Here is a 21853-nt window from a genome sequence, read left to right on the forward strand (position 1 = left end):
GGGGCAGAGATCCACCTACAGCCCGTGGAGGACCCCACGCCAGAGCAGGTGGAGGCCTGAAGGAGGCTGTGGCCCGTGGAGGGCCCGCTGGGGCAGCTGTTCTGGAGGGACTGCACTCCGTGGCAGAGATGACCCACGCCGGAGCAGTTTCACGACGGACTGTGGCCCATGGGAGGGACCCCACGATGGAGTAGAGGAGGAATGTGAGGAGTTCTTCCCCTGACGATGAAGTAGCAGTGTAAAACAACGCGTGATGAACTGACCGCGACTCCCATTCCCTCTTCCCCTGCCTGTGCCGCTCGGGGTGGGGGGGGCAGAGGGAGGTTATCTTGTTCCCTGTCTCATTCTCCTGCTAGTTTTAGAAATAAATTAGTATTTTTTCCCAAGTCGAGTCTGTTTTGCCCGTGACGGTAACTTTAAGGATTTCTCCCCGTCCTTATCTCAAACCTTGAGCCATTTTTCTTATATCATCTCCCCCTATTCTCTTGGAGAGAGAGACTGCATAGTCTGGTCCTGATCAGGGCTGAACTACGACAAGGAGAAATAACTTGACACTGACTTCCTAGGTCAACATAAAGATAAAGGAGAAGGGAGGAGAGAACTGTATTTCAATGGAGTGTGTGTTGAGGCTCCCTTTCTGTGAGCTGCCCCCTTCCATATGCTGCGATGTGCCTCAGAGTACCTCCTACCCCAAAAAAGACTGGCAGACACAGTTAAAAGTGGGTGAAAAGGTGAATTTCTGTAACGTGCAAACCACAAAGTATTGCAGAAGCGTTTTCCCCCTTATCTGTGTGTGTGTGTGAGCACTTGCCTGGCTAACTAGAGGATTAACTGAGTCAGGGCAATGTATTGCCTTCAGTGTGTAACTTGAATGCAAGCAGCTGCGTGGACATCCCTGGCTGTAAAACTTGACTTTAATGACAAGACTTGAGTTTCCTCACAGATGAATTCCTACGCTTTTGGCTGCGAGTATTTGGCTCATGCAATGTCAAATGTAATGCCAGAACGATGGGCTATTCAGACCATTATGCTAAACCAGTCTTGCCAAGTAATGATGGATCAGTATGGACAGGCTGCTTCACACTGGGAATGTTGCCTCTTTTCACAAAGTTGCTCTTCTCTGGGCTTCTTTTTTTTTTTCAGACTGAGAGAGCTCTGGACTCTAGATACCTACTCTTAATTAGATGTGGGAAACTGATCCAAAATGGATGGTATTCAAGCAACCATTTAACAATTATGTATAGAACAGAGACAAATTAAAACATGTGTGGTGTTTTCCTGCAAAGCTCCTCTCTGTACACAGCCAAAAGCTAAGAGTGTTAGAGGTGAATAAAGTGAATCCCAGCAATGATTATTCATACTGGAGTAGAATAAAAAGCTGAAAGCAGAGCAGAAGACTCAGTAAGTTCATTGGTGTGCACAATGATAAATGTTGCTGTGCTGAGTTGCCTGTTGAGAAGGTGGCTGGCAATCCTAACATGAGAGCGTAACATTACAGGGGCAAGACTGTACCACTAAAATCAAAAGTTGTCCTGTTCTTCTAAGCTCCATTGTCCCCAAATTCACACTGCTAAATGTACTCTTCCAAAGTTAGACACCTGGATCGTTAATCAGACATTTTTCTCACTCAGTGTCACATCTGCTTAATCACTGGTGCATAATTAGAATGGTGCTGGTTTAATGACTCTGCAGAGCTGTCTTGTATTAATAAAAAGTACAGCACACATCCAGCATAGGCAGTAGCAGTGCAAGTCCCCTCATCCTTCCCTATCAAAGAGTTTTAGTCATGGAAGAGTCACCTTTTGATGGGAATTATTAGTCTGCTTTCAATCTGCCCGTGGAAGTGGCAGGTTTTTCTTCGTAATGTTGATAATTGTCTCTTGAAAATTGAACTGCCGTGATAAACTCATTGCACGGAGGCAAGGGGCTAGTAATGACTCTTTGTCACTACTGATTGGGCTGTATTTGAACCAGCAGCTCTGAAGGGCTTTTCTTTTTTCCTCATTACTAATCCCCTGAAGCAGCCTTCCACTGTGTACAGATCACTGGCTCTTCTTTTGCATCTTAAAGACTGTCATTTTTGTGCAAAGTACATTTCCTCTATTCTTTGTGTTGCTTTTTGTCTAAAAGTCAAATGTAGGCCTACTGAAAAGCCTCTATGCAAGTGTATCAGCAAAAAAGTAGACTGCAGGTTTTTTTTTTTTAACAACGTATGTTATATATAGACAAGATTAAAAAAAAAAAAACAACACTTTGAACAATACCTTTAAAAATAGGCATGCCCTGGAAAGAAGAAAGGCTAGTGTTTTGGCATTCTGAGATGCCTGTTTCTCTTCCATAGGGAAATATGTATCCCAAGTTCCTGAGTTAAAAGTATTTTTTTTTTTCCAGTTTCATTAGGTTTTATTCAGAGAGTAGAAGAAATCACTGTACTTTATTTGTCCTTTTCAAACTGAATCCTTTTCTATAATCAACCTATCAGTAAAACAATCTGACATTTATATAATTAAGCCATTAGCAAGGCAATATTATGGGTAACAAATACATTGATATAAGTGACAAGAGCTTGTAAAGCACAATGAGTATCTATAGCATCTCTGAAGGTCATAATTTAAAGATGTTTTCTAATACATATTTATCCTCTCAGTACGTTCATGTAGCGCATCCTGTTCAGGCTGTCTAGTAAACAGTTAATATTCTGAGACAGAGGCATATAAATGTTAGCAGCTGGAGGCTGGGTAAGTCTTCTATTAAATGGAGCCAAAAAAAGCCCTAGACATTAATCACTGTGTGGCATCCTGATGTTTGTGATGCTGCCTCGATATGCAATTACAATATGTTCTCTGTCATCTATCTGAGGTGCCTGACACCATGATCCTAAGTGACGTGCCTACCAGTTTTTCAGCATTTAGCAATACTTTATGTCACGTTATAGTTCCAGAATAAGTAACATTATGCCACATTTATCTAAGCAGTTTCATTATTTAACAAGCATTTTATTTATACCTTTTGCCATCAACTGTTACATGAAGTCACTAAGAGCACATTACCAGTTCACACACAACCCAGCCACAAGATCTGGCTAAGCTGGAGAGGAGAGCATGGGGACCGCATAGTTTCTTTTGCTCAGGGGAGGTTGTCCATCTGGTCCCTTATCATGCTTCTAGCTCAGCCTCTCTAGTCTGTTTTACAGTCCCTAAATCCAAAACAAAATGAAAAAAGCCAACACAGATATGAGAGAAAACGTGTGTAAGGACTGTGTGTTCTGGTATGGTACTTGCCAAATTTGTTGAATCCTCTGAAGGAAGCCTTTAGAGATTTTGTCGTCTTTTCTTCCTCTTAATAAAAGCTGAAATAATTATGAAAATTGTAATACTGTTAGTTTTCAGTTCCACTGCTTTTGTGGAGAATGCATGCAAAACTGGATGCTGTGCATGCACCCTGACAAACTCTCAGTCTGGGATCCCAGGTCAGAAATGAGTGCAGCGTCACTCCTTAAGCCCTTCCAGTGTAGATGATGGGATATACTTTGACTCATCAAATAAGACACTTTTCGTTCATTTGCAATGCCTGATGATATTAGTATAATTGTTTTCAGTTTGGAGACTCTAGGATAGTGTTTTGTATTTACAAGAACTTCCCCCCAGCTGTATGCATTGGACTCTTCTTAAACCCAGCAGTTCCCGACTTCCTCTCCCCCTTGATTTCACTGCCTTTCCACAACTCTTTTCAAGCTCAAGGGGAAACTGCATCCTGGTGCACAGCAAACAAATATTACTACGTTGCAAAACCCGGGTCTCGCCAGGAGCATACCCTAGAGCATCTTGTGTAGTCACATTCCTGTGGACCATTTTTTACACAAGGATGGAGAGAGCAGGATTACTTTTTGTTGCCTGCTAATTAGGTGGTGGTGTCAGAAGGGCAAGCGGAGCAGGAGCAGCCTTGGCTGATGAATCGTGATCAGGCTGCAGCAGCCCAGCTGTGAAAGCCCTGTGGAGGCCTTGCAGCCAAAAGCAGAGGATGAACATTTTAGTCTGAGCAGAGCTTTTGGCAGGGACTGTGTTGTGGTGTTTTACAGAGCATTGCTCATAAACAGCCCTTCTTGTTGATAGTACTCTTTTTTGTTTGTTTGTTTGTTTGTTTTTTGTTTTGTGTTCCCCACCAGCACACCCCCTTCTTCTTTTGATGGGAAACTCAGTGCAGTATCTTAATACAATTATAGTTCCATTGTTGATTAATGTAGATTTAATTGCAAGAGTAATTTACATGCTTATATTTTAAGAGCCTTGCGTAAGAGATTAATGAAAGGCTGAATAATGGTAAATACATTAAATGACATTATATAACCACATAAATATTAGTAATTGTTGCAACGTTGGACGTTTTAATGACCCACACATGTTGTAAATAGGTGGTTATGAACATTGCAACATTATCTCTGCTCTCTCATGCTCCTCTAAATGTTAAATAACACCCTCAGCAAGAGGGGGTTTTATGAGTTAAGGTTTATTGTTGCAGTGCACCGCTGTGCATAGAGATGGGAAAGCGTGACGGATGTAAGGGCTTGCAGTCACTGTGGTTTGGTGGTGGCCGTTGATTTTTGTCCAAGTGAAGGAGATTTCAGCATAAAAAAATGCAGGGGAAGTACTTCGAACTGTCAGGTTAGGGTAGCTCTCCAAATAGTAGTCCTGATGAGATCATTCCTTGATATAGAAAACAATTAAGGGTTAATGATACCAAAGATGAGGAATGGGAGGGGGATATTTTTGTGATTTACTGGTTAGAGGTTATTTTCTCCTAGGGAGGAAATGGTGCGAGGCTCCCGTGAGCTGCACAGGTCTGTTCATGTCTTTTTTATGTCCTACAATCACCTCCTCATGTGTGTGAAGGTAACTTGGGACTACATGGGGAGTTTCAGGTGGGTTTGGGGAATTCGGTTTGTGTTTTTGAGAACCACCCGTCCCGAATTGCCGACATCCATAGCGTAGAGTTCAGCTTAGATCATGTTTTAAGACATATTCGTCTTTTACCCCGGATAGGAAACCTGACTGTTAACAGTTACAAACATGGCATTGCAGCATTTTTGGATCTAGATTAAATGCTCGGGGGACACAAGAAATAGTGTATTAAGAAATGTAACCTTGGAAACCCAAGTTTTTCAACATTCTAATTATTGTACATTTTCCTAATTACAACCTACTCTCTTCTCAGAGGTCCCCTGTTTTTATGCCACAAGGCTGCATTTCTGCTAGGCTCCGCTCTCGGCTGCTGTCTCATCTCACCTTCCCGTGGTCCATCTTCACCTTGCAGTCGCAGCTGTGGTAGCGGACGGAAAATCCCATTGTTCCCTTGATTGCTGGTGCCACCGGAGGAAACTGCTACATGCCAAATGCCTTCTCATTTTGCAGCTAGAGTAATTCTGCCCCATCTGATTCCTCTTAGGCATTGCCATTTGGTCAATGCCTGGCTGATAAGTTGAGCTGAGTGCTAATGAACTCCCATACATCGCTGTTCAGTTAACTGTTACGTTAAAATTCTCATACAGAAGTATGTACATGATATAGAGAGTAGCGGTATTGCCACCAGGCTTAAAAGTAACATTCTAGAGGTCTTGAAATATTTTATCCTGTATGAACAACAAAAAATTTTAAAGCTTAAATGTGTTTAAAGTGAGCACTAAACAATAATTGGACAAGTATAATAATAGGAGTGCGGACGATGTATGTTTCTGGGAAAAGTATAAGTACAAGAACAACAAACTGAAACAGAAGGACGAGTAAAACTAAAGGAAAAAAAGCAACAACAGTGAAAATTTTCTATAATAAGTTTTAACTGTGATGTATTATTTCACTTAAAACAATCCAACTGAAAGTATGAAAAAAAGAGTACTATAAAGTGATTGACAGATGTTAAGGTTGCATTCTTACAGCTCCGGGCTAGACTATGCTATAGGTAACTTCCATCTGTCTGCTATATAGTATATTTTTGAAAGATTGTGAATAAGGTACTGATTTAGATGTTGTAGTAGTTAAAATCCACAAAAATAGTAAAACCAGTATTTTACAGTAGGTGAAAGAATAGAGCAAAGATGAAGGATGTAGCCAGCACAGCAGTAACTCAGAACCAAGCTTTAAGAAAACGGAAGTAAAAGGGAGCTGATACCAAGGGGCCCTTGCTGAGGATGCAGCTCCTAAACCCAGGCTAAAACTTTTGTTAAACACAATCGTAATGGGCATTTCTGTTAACAGCAAAACACATAAAATGCAAATTGGGAAAAAAAAATCACCAATGCAAAATATTGGCATTAGAAATCAAAGCTGAGAATATATTGTTCATCGGACTTTTGTTTTCATTTTTAATCAACTGTATGGAAAATTGGAAGAAAAGCCAGTTTTGTCGGGTGGGGAAGTCGTCCTTTATATTTATTTGTTACAGAATTGCTTTTTGTTTTCCTTTCGTTATTACTATCTCAAGCTTTTCTCATCTTCTTTTCCTTTCATGCAAAATTATGTTTAGCAAGACATATTTGGAGTGTGCATGAGAGAAGGAAGCTGGAAAGCTGAAGGGCAAAAGACTGTTCAAATGTACTGTGTCCTTTTGCCTCCATTTGGCTTTTGCCTTTGCAGTGTATGGTGACAGTGAAACTAGCACTCATGGCTTGTCCATGGGATCATCACATCATGCGTCACTGTCAGAAGAATTAAAATTCCTTTCACGTGAGGTATTTCAAAGAATCGTAGAAATGCAGTGTTTAGTATGGTTAGACCAATTATATAGTCAGTGGGGATTGTGGTTGGGTGGGGAATGCAATACAGGATCATTCTTTGTGGTAGATTTGTGAATTAAGAAGGGGAGACAGTGCACAGGTGTTTAAAAGATATTTTTTTTTGGCTCAGAATTATGCAACAGTGTAAAATGTAACTCATTTAGGGATTCCAGCAATTTATCTAGTCAAAGTGTTTTCTAGTTGCAAATGGCTGATGGTTTTTCTAGGATTTTTAAGTCTTAGTGTGGCTAGGTAGAACTGACAAATATTTTTCCTTCTCTTTTGCCTTTCTTCTGTTGTGGTTTGGAAAGGGGATAAGGATGTCTATAGAGTGCAGAGTGCGGCATCGTGTTGAGTTACCCCCAGCCTCCTAACTAGCTGATGCTGTGCAGTGATGCAGAGGGAAACCAGCCCTGCTTCTGCAGCCAGGGACCATGCCTAATTAGCCAGTTGTATTTCTCCCTGTTTCAGAGCTTATTTGTCCAGAGCTATGAGATCAAGCACAGCTGAACCACAGAGGCATAAGGGGCAGCATTTAGATCTGTCTTCCTGAACAAAGGCTCAACAGCTCCTGACAAAGCAAGAAGCTTGAAAAGTTGCAGATATGCAGACATGGTAGTGGAACAAGCATCCTCCAGATTCTTGATAACAAGACACCTGAGATTTTTTTAATTCCCAATGTTTCTGATATGGTATTTTTCCAACACTTTCTCTAAAACTCAAAAATATGTTCTCCTGAGAACAAACCCTTGGGGTCAGAGTCTTCACAAACTTCTTCTAAGAATAAATATATCTAATCCTTGTAGTCAATGTCCCAGCAGACAGTCTCCCAAGGGCTTGAGTGGTGTATGTCTCACCTCCTACAGCAAGGATTGAAACTTTCTTTTCAGGCCATCACCAGCTGATTGTATCTCCTCACTCATGGAGTCAGCCTTCTGTTGGTTGATGACATACCTTGGACATGTTTGTGGGGAAAAACCCAAATCTGTCTTTTGTTTTAGTGAACTCACAGATTGTGAGCTTGCTTGCCATGTTAGGCAGGAGGAATGAATCAAGTGCTTGTTGTTTTTTTTTTTCCCTGTTATTAATCTAGAAGGGCTGCTTCTGTGCATACAAGTAGACAGTTTGTGAATTTATCACCACAACTGTGCTCGTCTTTACCAAAAAAAACCCCAAAACAGACCTCTAAGGAACATTAGATCACTTTTAAGTGACTTAAAGTCACTCAAATCTAATTCTATTAGAATTAAACATATATTTCCTTAAAGGCTTGATTGTAAATCCAACTTAAAAATATAGGCTAATTATGTTTTTATGATAGTTTAAAGAAATCGGCATTGCTATCACCTTTGGCAATGACCACATGATTCCTGCTGGTCTAATTTTTATGTTCTTGTTTCTTAAGTCAAACATTAAAAAGTATGAAACAACCTTATGCTCCTTTTAATAAGAATAATGCCATTAAACCAACAAAAATAAAACTATTTTGCCAAAACCATTACCTTCAATCAAGAGATTATAACTTATTGGCATTGCATGTACACCATGTGTCTGAGGCATTTCTGGAGGCAAACAGAATTTTGCAGGTGAGTGCAAGCTGAATGAACAAGGTCATCTTCAGTAGGATTCAAATTATTTTAAATTCCGAATCCCCAAGACTCTACACTTGTGAGTAGCTCTTGCTGATGTTGTCTCGAACTGCCAATAGTTTGCAGCTGAGCTACTCGGGTGTTTGCATTAAGAGCATCATTACTTCTGTGGAGTTGACTGAAGATTCTTACTAAATGTGTGAACTGGTAAGCACCACACTCCCTGAGAATGAATTTGGAAAGCTGCCTGGGTTATATATTGTTGAAGACTGAGGTAGTGGGGCAATAATTAATAAACTGCTAGAAAGCAAAGAAGTTTCATATCTAGAAATGCTTTCGGTGATGTGCCAAGAAAAGGGAATGTTATTCATAGATTAACATTAACATAGTCTCTGCTTAAAGATGATTAACTCATAAAACCTAGTTTGAGCACAGTATAAATCGGTTCTGAATTCTTTGTAGATACAAAAGGATGCTTTTAGGTTTTTTTCCCCTTCTTTTTTCCTCAAGATTGCAGATTTCCGTTCTAACTTTTGATACTGTCATGCTCTTGCGTTTGTCTTCAAAACTATTTTTTTCCCTTTGATTTCTTTGGTTAGCTTGATTCTTATTGTATTACCTAGGAACTTGAATTTAATCTGTATATCAAAACATGGCATCTTCTTTTTTTTTTTTTTTTAATAACTCCTAAGCTACTCTGAATGTGTTAGTTTGTGACTTCTGGTTTGTGTACCTTAAAGCCCTGTTGAATTCATTAGTTTAGCAGTTGGGATTAGGCTAAACAGAAGAGGATGCTCAAGAAGTAAAATCAGGGAAAGCATTCCTTTGAATAGTGGGTAGATCTTGTTCTGCATAGCTATTCGTTTATTTTCTTTCATCTCCTACCTTTGTGGTTCTCTTATTTTTTCTATCCTACTTTTTTTCTCTTCTTATCTGCATTTTTCACTTCTTCTCCTTTTTCCTTTCATTCTGCAAACAGATGTCTTGAGATTAATTTAAATTTTTTTCCTTCAGTACACTTTAAAGCACATTCTTATCTTCCTCATACATTAGATGCATTAAATTCTTTCTGACATCAACATTACCCCTTGACTAAATTACAGCCCTGAATTCAATTAGGTGTCATGTAGTCTTGGATAGATATAAAGCAATATTAGTTTTATAATGCTATGTTAGGTTTCACTTTGCTGTCCACGATAGCATTTCCTTTCTTATAAGAAAGAGTTTTTCTTTGTTCATGTTGTCTTTAAAAATGTTTATGTATGTGGCATTAAAAGAAAAGCAATAGACATAATGCACACCTATTCTTTTTCCTGTTTATTATCTTTAAGCCTAATCCTTGAGTTTAGTGCTTACAATCATGATAGAAAACTCATCAACTTCTTAATTGGTATCTAGTGTCAAAGCCAGATTCATCTGTTGCTGTTGTACCGATACCAACAAATTAGACTAAGAATTATACGAGTCCTTCTTTTGTGAAAATTACGTAGGTGTTTTAAACCAGACTTGTCTTATGAACAGGAAGTTCTTAAATTAGCTGTAAGAAAATCTGTAAAAAAATTATCCTTCTTATTGCAAACTCACTTTTGTTGTTACTTCATTTTAGGTAACGTTCAAAGCATCGAGATACTCAGTTTCACCAGACCTAAGATTTGTTCTTCTTGCGTATGATGTTAAACAGGTAAGCCAACTATTCATAATCAAAGAGCCTCTAAAACGTAGCTCTGAAACCTTTGTTCTTTTGCATATTTAATCTACAATTCCACATAATATAACATTAATCATGTTCCTGATTGCTCTTCCCAAAACCTTCTGATGAAGTGATGGTGAAGGATCTGTTTAGGTGCGTACAGAAGTACTGCAGGGTTCTCAGTTGAGGCAAATTGCCATGGCTCCTCTGAAATGTCATGCCAGTTTATGTAGTAGGTATTCCATAATCCTTAAACTGTTCTGTTACTAGCTGATTATGTGAAAGCCTGTCTTTTGGTATTCCTTACTGTTTTAAACAGCTGTACATGTCATTTGTGAACAATACTAAAAAAAAAAAAATATATGGGTTGATTCATGTCCTGGAAGTTTTATCATTGGTTTCAGTAGTCTGAAACCTGATAGTCTTGGACTGTATAATGCAGTGTATTCTTTGTTTCTTACATAATGTAGAGATTTTGTAGGCTATTATGTTGTCAAAAAAGAGTTTCAATCAATAATACCATACAGAGTTTTCTAAAATATATCTTTGAACACAAACAAAAATGGTTTCATGAATTTCCTCTGTGTATATTGGTGTTTTTTAGAAAAAGTGCTATTTAAATATGAGCTATTATTCATTACAGAGTAGTTCTGAATTAATAGACTCAGTGGTTATTGAAGTAAGTTTGGGTTGGATTGGGGTTGTTTTTTGTTGGTTTTTTTTTTTTTTTTTTTTTCAAATTTAGAACAGTAAAATTTATAAATACTTGTTAATACCTGTGACCTTAGTATCAGAAGTCAGTGTTCAGAAATGAGACAAGATTACTATTGTTTATCATATTGTTCTACAGTATAGTAGTTTACTTATTGTTTTTTGTTGATAATGGATAATAGAATAGCTGTGTGTTGTAGATTGAAATTCTTAGAATAATAAAATATTCATTTCTGGGTTGGTGTACAAACCTTGCTGGCCTCCTGGTAATGTTGCTGTATTGATCTGTATACCTGCAGCTTTAATAATGATATCTGCAAACTGGAAAGTGTGCTGAAAGCTGGTCTGAAATATTCTAAAGGTGTTGACGTGAAATCATTTATTTACTTGGAACTAGATCCAAGTGGGTTTTCTTCTGTTAATTCTAGTGAATTCTGGATCAAGCTCTTTTTACAATATGTAAAATTAATAATTAATTAAAATTAATATTAAACAACTTAATTGGAGTCTTTCAAATTAATTTCAGTAGAATCAGGCCAGATTTTTTCTTTGTATCTCATTTCAGTGTAACTTTTTATGAAATTGAGGATTTGCTTATTGTCATGTGTTACAACACATGCTTGAGTATTTAGTAATACCCAGTATGAGACATTCCAGATAACTTGTTGCAAGCCTTTAGTTGATCTCACCATCTACTGTAAATCGCCACAGACCCCTGAACTTTACTACCTGTGTTTGCCCCTTAGTTTTCCTTTTTTATTAAGATTTAGGTATATAATTGCACTGTAATGTATTTGATGGGATTTCTGCTTCTGCAGACTTTGAAGGCTTTGGTTTTTTAAAATTGTAATGGTTATTTACATACGTTATTCTGTGTTCTTTGTAACATATAATACAGCTGGAAAAGATTTATTAATCAACAGTTTTATAAATAAGCTAGTGTGTTTCAGTTGAACAGATTGGAGAAAAACAGAGACAAATGTTTCTTCGAGACATTTTATCACGAAATTGTAATTAGAAGCAAGGTTATTTTGATGTTTGGATTAAAAATAAATGTTGATATAAATTAAATAGTTGAATATTTATTTTACTGCTGTCAGCATTTTCTTTAATCTATTTTATGCTTGGAATGGCAAACTTTAATTAAATTTGCAGTTGTTTCAGCACAATTAAGAATATCCTCTCTGCATAACAGGACATAAATCTGCATGAAAATAAGCCATCTTTGAATAGAAAAGTAATAATTGAATGAATCATTTAAATCATGCTTAATAGAGAACAAACCCATTTCATGTCGCATAGCAGCTGTTTTGGTGTAGCTCTCTAAACTTCATATGGAAGAAGATTCCTTTGCTGAGGAATTCAAAGTATGGTATATTGCTTTCTGGACATCAAAATCCCTCCATCTCTATCATAGCAGGTCACAGAATGTAAGCCAGTATTACTGGCACAGGGACTGTGGCTGTCTGGCTTTTTCTTTTTCAACAGAAGGCTGTGGCAATTTTAGAGGTACTTTATGTGTGTTCTTTGCTGCAGTACTCCATAGTTCTCCACTACTCTGAAGTGCTTTCATCAATTCTCCCAAGTTTTTTGACTTTGCCAAAACTTGCATGGATTGACTGTGGGTAATTCAGACTTTCTTTCTGTTACTGACAGTAATTTGGTTGGCATCGCTGAAAAAGTCTCATTTTGCAAGGAAGCAGATCAGTAAGTAGGAACTAATTTGAGAAACGAATACATAACACTCTTGCTGGATGTCCTGCCATCCTGATTCTTCTGGGACAGTGTGAACACAGCAGCAGGGAAACCATTGTATGCATTGTATGCAGAGAGGGGATAGTTTTGAAGTGGTATATCTTTTTTATTTTGATTTTCCTTTGAAGATTGTCAGTGTATGAGAAAAGAATGTGATGCTCTGAGAGGCAGAGCACCTAAGCCAGTTGAGATTTTCAGAGGAAAGGTTATTTCACTATTGCTTTTAATAAGGACTGTGCTAAAATGACATTTAAAATTTTTCTCACTCTGCTGGTGGTATTATTCACAACTACCAAAACCTGATTTATAGTTTTGATTAGAAAATGGAAATCAGACACTCTGTTCTTGCATTAATGGTAAGGAATGGGGCAGTAAATTTGCAATTTGCAGTGCAGTGAGCACTGAGGTCCTAAGAAATTTTTTTTTTTACCATTGGGGAACTTCATTGTCCCTCAGCAGAAGGTTTTACATTGTGAGTTGTCCCTGGAGTCCCCATGAGATGAAAATAAGCTCTGTTCCAGATATTAGTGGGGCTTTTTGCTCGCACTTCATAGGCATGTTCTCTCCGTGCTCTTGCTAGAATGTAATATGCTGCAGAAGAGCAAGTGAAGAAGTGTAAGATCAAGTCGTCTCTTTCTTTGTAACTCCCCTTTTTTTCATCACTTGGTTAAATAATCCCTTCCTTGTGATTTTGTTTTTTTTTTTTTTTTTTTTTTTTTCCTACAAACTGTCCTTTCCTTGTACTGCTTTCAAATCCCTTTTGAATACTGGCTTTCAGGAATTTTTCCTACTTTATTCTCTTCACTGTTACTAATGTATCATTTTCTGCTTTCAATACAAGATGAATTATGTGCAGGTTTTTTTGGCTCTTGGTTCAGAAATGTGCTTAAAAAACCAGATTAAAGTTCAGCTCTAGTTTAGAAGCATAAGCATTTATACGCTCTCTAAAAAAGGAAATATTTTCCTGAATTAGGGCTTCAAACTAATCTTTTTTAAGTAGAGAATTTTAATAAAATGATGTATTTAGCTTAAAGCACTGTGAAAATAGCTTTTAATAATTCTTACAGTGAGATCAGGATGAAGAATAATCCAATCCTCTTTAGAAAGGGAGGAGAAAAATAGCTTTAGATCTAAGAATCACTCATTCAGTGGGAATGAAAAATACTGGAAAAGTGTTTCTGAATGTTTGTAGTTTAATGTATTACAGTAAAGACAAGTGTCCAACATGGTATCTGAAGCAAAGAAAACTCGAGAGAAAGAAGTCAGTTATCTGCTGTGTGCCAATGTGCGTCATTACTTTGCTGCTGTGTCTGTTTTCAGAGGATAATGATAGGGAGTACTGATCAGAGTATACAATGAACGGAGGGCGAACAGCAAGAAGCGACATGCTCACATCAAGCTTTCAGAGATTGCCTCCAATACTGGCTTATATGAGTGGTCTGAAAGGATCTTCAGTAGTTTGTAGATCGGAGGACTCTGTGAGGGGAAAATTCAGTGAAGTCCTAAATTATGATTATCTGTTCTGCATTAGGAGATAATCTTTCTACAAATTAGGTGGAAACTAAATATTCAATTGTTAGTAATCATCTTGGTCAGTTAAATTAATTATTGGATTTTTTTCCCTGAAAAAAAAAGTTAAAGAAATTACATCTTATGTCTTATTTTTATTTAAGACACTGGTGTTAATATGTGCAGGTGTTTTCACCAGGATAGTTTACAGTTCTTATGAAAATCTGACTTTGAAGAGCATTATCTGGAGCACCAGCTAATGGTTGGAAACATACACAACAAGATGAAATGAAATCTGTCTTCTAACACATGGAAACAATATTTGCTCAACAAGATTACTCCTTAGAAAGGAATAACAAAAAGCTTCCTACACCAGCAGTGATCTGGACCACAGTATTTAAGTGCTGTCTATGAAGGTGCAAGCAGGGACTGCGAGAATGAGGAACTGCCCATTGTACTCGAAGAGCAGGTTCGGGATCATCTAAGGAACCTGAAGGTGCACAAGTCCATGGGTCCTGATGAGATCCATCTGCGGGTCCTGAGGGAACTGGCGGATGAAGTTGCCAAGCCACTGGCTATCGTATTTGAGAAGTCGTGGCGGTCTGGTGAGGTCCCCGATGACTGGAAGAGAGGGAACACAACCCCAATTTTTAAAAAGGGGAATAAGGAAGACCCAGGTAACTACAGGCCGGTCAGCCTCACCTCTGTGCCTGGCAAGGTCATGGAGCAGACTCTCCTGGAAACCACACTAAGGCACATGGAGAGCAAGGAGGTGGTTGGTGACAGCCAACATGGCTTCACCAAGGGCAGATCGTGCCTGACCAATCTGGTGGCCTTCTATGACGGGGTGACGGCATCGGTGGACAAGGGACGAGCAACTGACATCATCTACCTGGACTTGTGCAAAGCTTTTGACACTGTCCCGCACGACATCCTTCTCTCTAAACTAGAGAGACATGGGTTTGATGGACGGACCACTCGGTGGATAAGGAGTTGGCTGGATGGCCACACTGAGAGAGTGGTGGTCAACGGCTCAATGTCCATGTGGAGACCGGTCACGAGTGGCGTCCCTCAGGGGTCCGTGCTGGGCCCGGCCCTGTTCAACATCTTTGTCGGCAACATGGACAGTGGGATAGAGTGCACCCTCAGCAAGTTCGCCGACAACACCAAGTTGTGTGGTGCCGTCGACACGCTGGAAGGGAGGGATGCCATCCAGAGGGACCTTGACAGGCTGAGAGGTGGGCCCGTGCCAACCTCATGAAGTTCAACCAGGCCAAGTGCAAGGTCCTGCACCTGGGTCATGGCAATCCCAGGCACAAATACAGGCTGGGCGGGGAATGGATTGAGAGCAGCCCTGAGGAGAAGGACTTGGGAGTGCTGGTGGATGAGAAGCTTAACATGAGCAGGCAATGCGCCCTTGCGGCCCAGAAGGCCATCTGCATCCTGGGCTGCATCAAGAGGAGCATGGCCAGCAGGTCGAGGGAGGTGATTCTGCCCCTCTACTCTGCCCTGGTGAGACCCCACCTGGAGTACTGCGTCCAGTTCTGGAGCCCCCAACACAAGAAGGACATGGACCAGTTGGAGAAGGTCCAGAGGAGGGCCACGAAGATGATAAAAGGGCTGGAGCACCTCTCTTATGAGGACAGGCTGAGAGAGTTGGGGCTGTTCAGCCTGCAGAAGAGGAGGCTTTGGGGAGACCTGACAGCAGTCTTCCAGTACCTCAAGGGGGCCTACAAGAAAGATGGGGAGAGGCTGTTTAGCAGGGCCTGTTGCGATAGGACGAGAGGTAATGGTTTTAAAATAGAGGGGGGTAGATTTAGATTAGAAATTAGGAAAAAATTTTTTACGATGCGAGTTATAGAATACTGGAACAGGTTGCCCAGAAAGGTGGTGGAGGCCCCATCTCTGGAAACGTTCAAGGCCAGGCTGGATGAGGCTCTGAGCAACCTGACCTAGTCAGGGATGTCCCTGCTCCTTGCAGTGGGGTTGGACTAGATGACCTTTGAAGGTCCCTTCCAACCCTAACCATTCTATGATTCTATGATTCTATGAAGTCAAGATCGGCTATAAAATTCACGCAGTTAACTTTTTCCTCCAGAAATGTGTGCTTCTTTAGATAAACCTTTTTTTCATATGTATTTTCTTGGGTCCTCAGGGTGATCTCTCATTTGTTCATTTTGAGATGAGTCCAGAAACAAATCATGCACGTGCATACTCCTGAAATCACAAGATCATGAATAAAAGTCCAATCCAGACATGACTTTCCCATTCATCTTTATCTTTCATGAAAAAAACCTGAAAGACCAAGTTTTAACAGCTTTAGGATAGAGAGAGAAAAAATAAGAAGGGAAATTTAAGTGAGATCCACCCCCAAAATTTGAAGTTAGTTCTTACAAATATTTCTTTTTATTTATTTTATTCTTCTCTTTGGTATGACAAGATTGGATGTTTGAAAGGTCAGATATTGAGCAATTCATAGAATTGGGCTACTCATTTTTTTTCCCTTTTTAAAGGGTGTGGTATTACTTTGAGTTGAAGTTTTAACTGGATAGTTTAGAATTTGTTAGCATAATAGCTAGCCTGTAGGTGATCTTGGCATACTACTCAACTATTATGTGTATTTGACTTTCTTTTAGATAGCTCCACAGATATACAAGATATTTTAAAGATATAAAAAGACAAAGTCTTTGCCTGAGATGATTATGTGCTTTGTAGTAAAATCAGGCAAAGTGAATTTGGTGACAGTACGTGCTATCGTGAATTATCGCATAGCAGTAAGTATTCGTACGAGTACATTGTGCCCCACGTCTCTCCAGGGTTTTGTCTAAATTATATGGCAAAAGATAATAACCACCAGTCTCTGTAAACAGAAGATGGGGAAAATAAAAAGGATGTGTTTTATGCTGAGAACCCTGAGTGTTGATGTTTGTTTAGTATTTGTCTGATAAACAGCCTTTCCTCGCTTCATCCATGTTGATTGCACCCAATTCATCAGATGGTTCACTACCTTACTAGTTTTTAGGAGTAGCAGAGTTATACCTGGAGTATCTGCGTATCTTTTGCATTATTTGGCTTTATATGTGCATTATTGTATTTACATTATTGGCATATTTGTGATGGGATGGTGGAGCTGCTCTCTGCCAGGGCATTACTATGAGTGCCTGCAGAACAGGGAGTGAACTGTCACAATTTCTTTCTTTAAAAAAAAATCTGACATAGAAGGTAGGGAAACCAGGGTGCTTTGTGGATGCTTCCACTGTTTCTGTGAACCTAATATGAAAGCTATCATGTCACATACATGTCCATATACATCCACTTACCTGTTTTTCAGAAAGATTTTTAAAATTTCTTCTGGAAAGTGCTTGGTTTCATCAGCTGACTTGTTGATTCATATGTGCACATTCAGTTAAAAAAGGCAGATCACCCTCCACTTTTCATAGGCAACCGCACGAGACAAAGTGTTCCTGCTTTTCAAATAATTTACTGGGTCTCTCTGGTCTGTTGATACTTATAGGATTGCTGTTCAACCTCAAGTAAGAAAATAAATAAATAATTATAATTGCTCTTTTTTTTTTTCTCATTCAGAATTGCCAGAGTTGAAAAATCAGAGTTCATGTTTTCAACTTCTTTTTCAAAGACAGTATGGAAAAAAGAACATTGTGCTTTGCTATTGTTCAGCAAAAATGGATGCTAGGGCATTTAGCTTTTCAAATGAAATGTTTATTGACAGAAAAAGATATTTATTTTCAAGAATACTGTCAGTCTTATCAAGTATGAATACTGTTATTTCAGGAAGACTGGGGTAGTGTCCAACTGAGTTTCCAAGATCAAGTGGTTTAGAAACTCAGTCTTGACATAACTGTGCTTTTCCTGTGGTCGTATTGCTGCATCACATAATAATCCACAGAGACTGGATTCCTGTGCGCTAATATTGTATAAATAGGCAATATTACACTACTTAAGTCAGCAGATCCCTTAATCTGTGAACAATTTATTTTATACAGCGTAAGTTCTAGCTTCTGCTGTGAAACCACCAACCCTATCACATCCTCCCTGTTTCTCTTCTCTGCATTGATAATATCCAGAAATGTCCTAGAAGTGTCCATTTTAAGTGAAGAATTTGTCCGTCACAGCCCATAGACAAAAAAAGCACTGAGTTTAAAAGGTGGGTATTTTTAATTCCAGTTACCTCCTGCTACAATCTGTTGTATGTACTAATGATGTTACGAGAAATAGTGTACAACTGAAAGCTCATTTTTACAATTACATTGTAATGTATGTGTCTTTTTAGAAGATGAGGTACTAGGGACATTTTTATTAAGATCTATGAGAATACGTTTTCCTCAGCAATGCTGAATGGAAAAATAAGATTTTTTAAAATAATAAAAAAAACCAAGGACAGCTTGAATAACTAACAGGGCAAGGACTGCTAGGAGTCCTAATTGGAGACTGTTTTAATAGCTGTTAGAAGCTGAAAAAGCTGAGTAGAGCTTTAATTTGGATTAAGATCTGCCTGAGTTTATCACAAGCAACTAGAGTCAATTGATACACCCATCTGTTTTTAAAAATTCTTTGTTCCATGCTCCCAAGAAATAATAATTCCCTTCCTTGCTACCAAAACTGTATGGACTAAAAGAATATTTTACAGAACTCTCAGTTATGACAGGTTTTACCCTGAGCATGAATCATTGTTAGTTCAACTGCTGCACTTATTGATTTCTCAAATACAATAGCTGGCTCAAGTCTTCAAATGTAGTGAATAAATGACTTCCGAGGAGCAGAATCGCTCCGTGGATCTGACTGACCCATCATGTTGAAACGTTTTACTGAAAATGCCATGTATGTGTTTTATGATGTAAATATCAGTATGTTCCACAATTACTTATTTCGGATCTAACTTAAAGACATACTCTTCCTATGTGTAGTGAACATAAACAAGATTGAATTACTTAAAGGACAGTGCTCTTAACAAATGCCTACAGTCCAGTTCATGTGCTCAATACACTTAGAAAATAAATTTTAAACAACAGAGTTTTTTGCTTTTATTTCATTTTTCATAATATCCTCTTATGTGAAATTCTATAATAATGTATCTTACTGAGAAATGTGATATGCATTGTAGCTTTCTCATTAAACTTTTACATAAGATACCATTAGTATTGATGAATGTTATCCCAAATGGTCACTTAAAATAGTCATTGATCACACATTCAGAATTTTAGTCTTGCAGCCAAACTCGTGAATGTTGTGTTACTGGTCATGAATTTTATACCAAAAGGAATTAACATTTTTCTTCGGCTGCAGTGTTAGGGAGTAGTATACAAACTGGTAATGACTTAGTGAATTTCTGGTCTTTAAGTGCAACAACATTTGCTAAGAAAAAAATATGCACTTGATATATGAAATTGAATGCTTAAGCACAGTCTAGAAGCCCAAAGTTTTCATCTTTTGAAATATTTTGGTTTTTTACTGTTAATTGCTATTTTAGAAATTATTTTTAAGAGGTAGAGTTACTCCACGATATTGATTGATGTACTAGTATGTGGTTGAAGTCACAGTAATAGCATAGATGCTAGGCTTTTTAAAAATATCTTTTAAAAAGCTGAACCAAATCTCTGTGTAGAGGAGCCCTGCTGTTTTTCACAATTTAAATGTATATAAGGATGTATTTAAATATACATATATATAAATCTATGCATATGTTTAAATAAATATAGATTGAAATATTTGTTTGAAAATAACCTAGAATTTAAATAACAGTATGGACAAAGCAGAAGTATATATAAAATTTAATACTTGTGTATTTTCATCAGAGTTGCCGTACATCTTTGACTGAAGTCTATCAGTGACACTGACTTGAAATCAAAACCCCGAAATGTTATATGCATATCTTATTTCATTGCTTAAATGCAATCAAGTGTAATTAAACTTTGCTGAGAGAGGCTGTGCACTTTCAGGGCCCAGCTGGACCAAACCCTGGGCCCCCTGGTCTGGGCTCAGTGTTGATCCCACTTTGTGCAGGGAGTTGGACTAATGGCTTTCTGAGATCCTTTCAACCTGAGTGAATCTTTGAGTCAGTATTATCACGTCCACAGTATTCCCCCTTGAGATAAATATTCCCAAGATCTAAAAAAAAATATTTATTTTTTTGAAACAGTTCCTAAGAAAGAAAACAAATGTCAAATGTCTACCCAAATGTCCAGTTTCATAAAATGACAAATAATACATAAATATTCCTTAAACTATTCTCAATGACATTATTCATAATTTTCTTTTATTTTAACTTATATTCTTAATCTCCAAATGTTTCTATACCTTTGTTTATATGAGATATCTTATTCTCTGCCTCTTCAGATACATGAACAGATAAAATGCTCACTGTAGCCATCAGATTTGGTTGAAAGAAGTTCTGAAATCTTTGTGCTCTGCAAAATGAGGAAAATAAGAAGAAGGAAAAAACTAAGCTCTCACTGAAGATTCACAGTTACTACTTATTATGATTAAATAGTCAAACAGGCTGGCTAGATCTGGAAACCAATTATTCTAAAATGTGAGAGAGGAAAAAAATAAATCTGCTTTTTCAGTTATTCTGCATAATTCTCTCTTTATCAGCAGCGCAGTTGAATAATAATTTAATTTTGCTTAAAATAGACAAGTTGGAAAAAACTGAGTGAATTGAAACAAAAAAAAAATCACAGCGGTGGATAAGACTTGCAACTGCTTTTTAATTCCGAATTGCAAGTTCTTGCTCAGAAGAATCTAAAGCACAAACTGGAAGTTTAACCGTAACATTCTTAATCAACAAATGTTTTTAGCCTTGAAGGAGAGCCTTTTTGTATTGTGTGTTCACTGAAATTGCTGGAGTAGGGGGGTGTTGGCTTTTTTTCTTTGCTTGTTTTCGTAAGCAGAAAAAAAAACAAGTAGGGTGAAATCTTAAAATCCCAGCACCTCATTTTGGAAAAAAAATTAGTCGCCCCAAAGACAAGTTCAAATGTTGGTACCTGTGGTAAGGACAATGTGTAACAATGGCAAATGGTCTAGAAGAGGAGCGAACATGTGTAAAAGCTGTCCCATAGAGAATATTTGCTCCTCCCAAGTGCCCGTACAAAAATGATCTTGGAGCTGGAGGGCGTTCTGTGCTGTGGGAGCTCTGAAGCTGCTTGTCACGTTTCAGTAAACAAGTGCAAACACATCAGAATTTAATTTTCTTCCATTATCTTTCACTGTGCAGGCAATATCATTATATTTAAGTAACAGCCTTTGTCTAGCAGGCACCTGAAGTGCTTATTGCTCCTGAACTTGATGAAAATGCCATTAAAGTCAGTGGAACTTTTTCCATTGACTTTAAAATGGACTTTTGGATTGGCTCTTGTCTACCTGTCACACAAATGTAATAAAGTCATCTTTGTCCTGTGACAGCAGCAGCCGGGTGGACAATGAATGAGGCAGCGTGCCGCTAGGACTTTCAGCAGGATCTTGCAGAGGATGGATTTATCGGTGTTTTCAAAGGCTCATCGGTGCTGTAAGTCAGCCCTTAGTTCTGTAGGTTGTTTGCACCTTTGTGAACATTAGTCATCTTGCTGTTCCCTCGATTTAGGAACAGCCATGACAGAGACTTTTGACAGCTCACTATAATTGTTGTTATTTTCTGTAGCATTTTGGGTGCAATTCACTTGGCCCTGGTGCGCTGTCAGCTTGTAGTAGTTCTAATTGCTGTCTGCAGTGTCATTATCTTAAAGATATTTTAAAACTACTTTTTCCTCCCGTGGAAAGCTTCCTGACTGTGACCTTCAGCTGCTTCCTGTGGATGCTGGGAGAAGAATTGATTCAAGT

The 21853-nt window shown here is 38.4% G+C and overlaps 1 protein-coding gene across 1 annotated transcript in view; it reads left to right on the top strand.

Moving 5' to 3' along the window:
- Positions 1-21853, top strand: part of DPP10 (dipeptidyl peptidase like 10) — a 244241-nt gene that overhangs the window by 82949 nt on the left and 139439 nt on the right. The window contains exon 6 of the mRNA XM_086750569.1: positions 9962-10036. Coding sequence (XP_086606695.1) covers positions 9962-10036 — 75 coding nt within the window. The remainder of the gene's footprint in view (positions 1-9961; positions 10037-21853) is intronic.

The sequence above is a fragment of the Chlamydotis macqueenii genome, chromosome 6, assembly GCF_036417535.1.
Source record: "Chlamydotis macqueenii isolate bChlMac1 chromosome 6, bChlMac1.mat, whole genome shotgun sequence".
Taxonomy (NCBI): Eukaryota; Metazoa; Chordata; class Aves; order Otidiformes; family Otididae; genus Chlamydotis; species Chlamydotis macqueenii.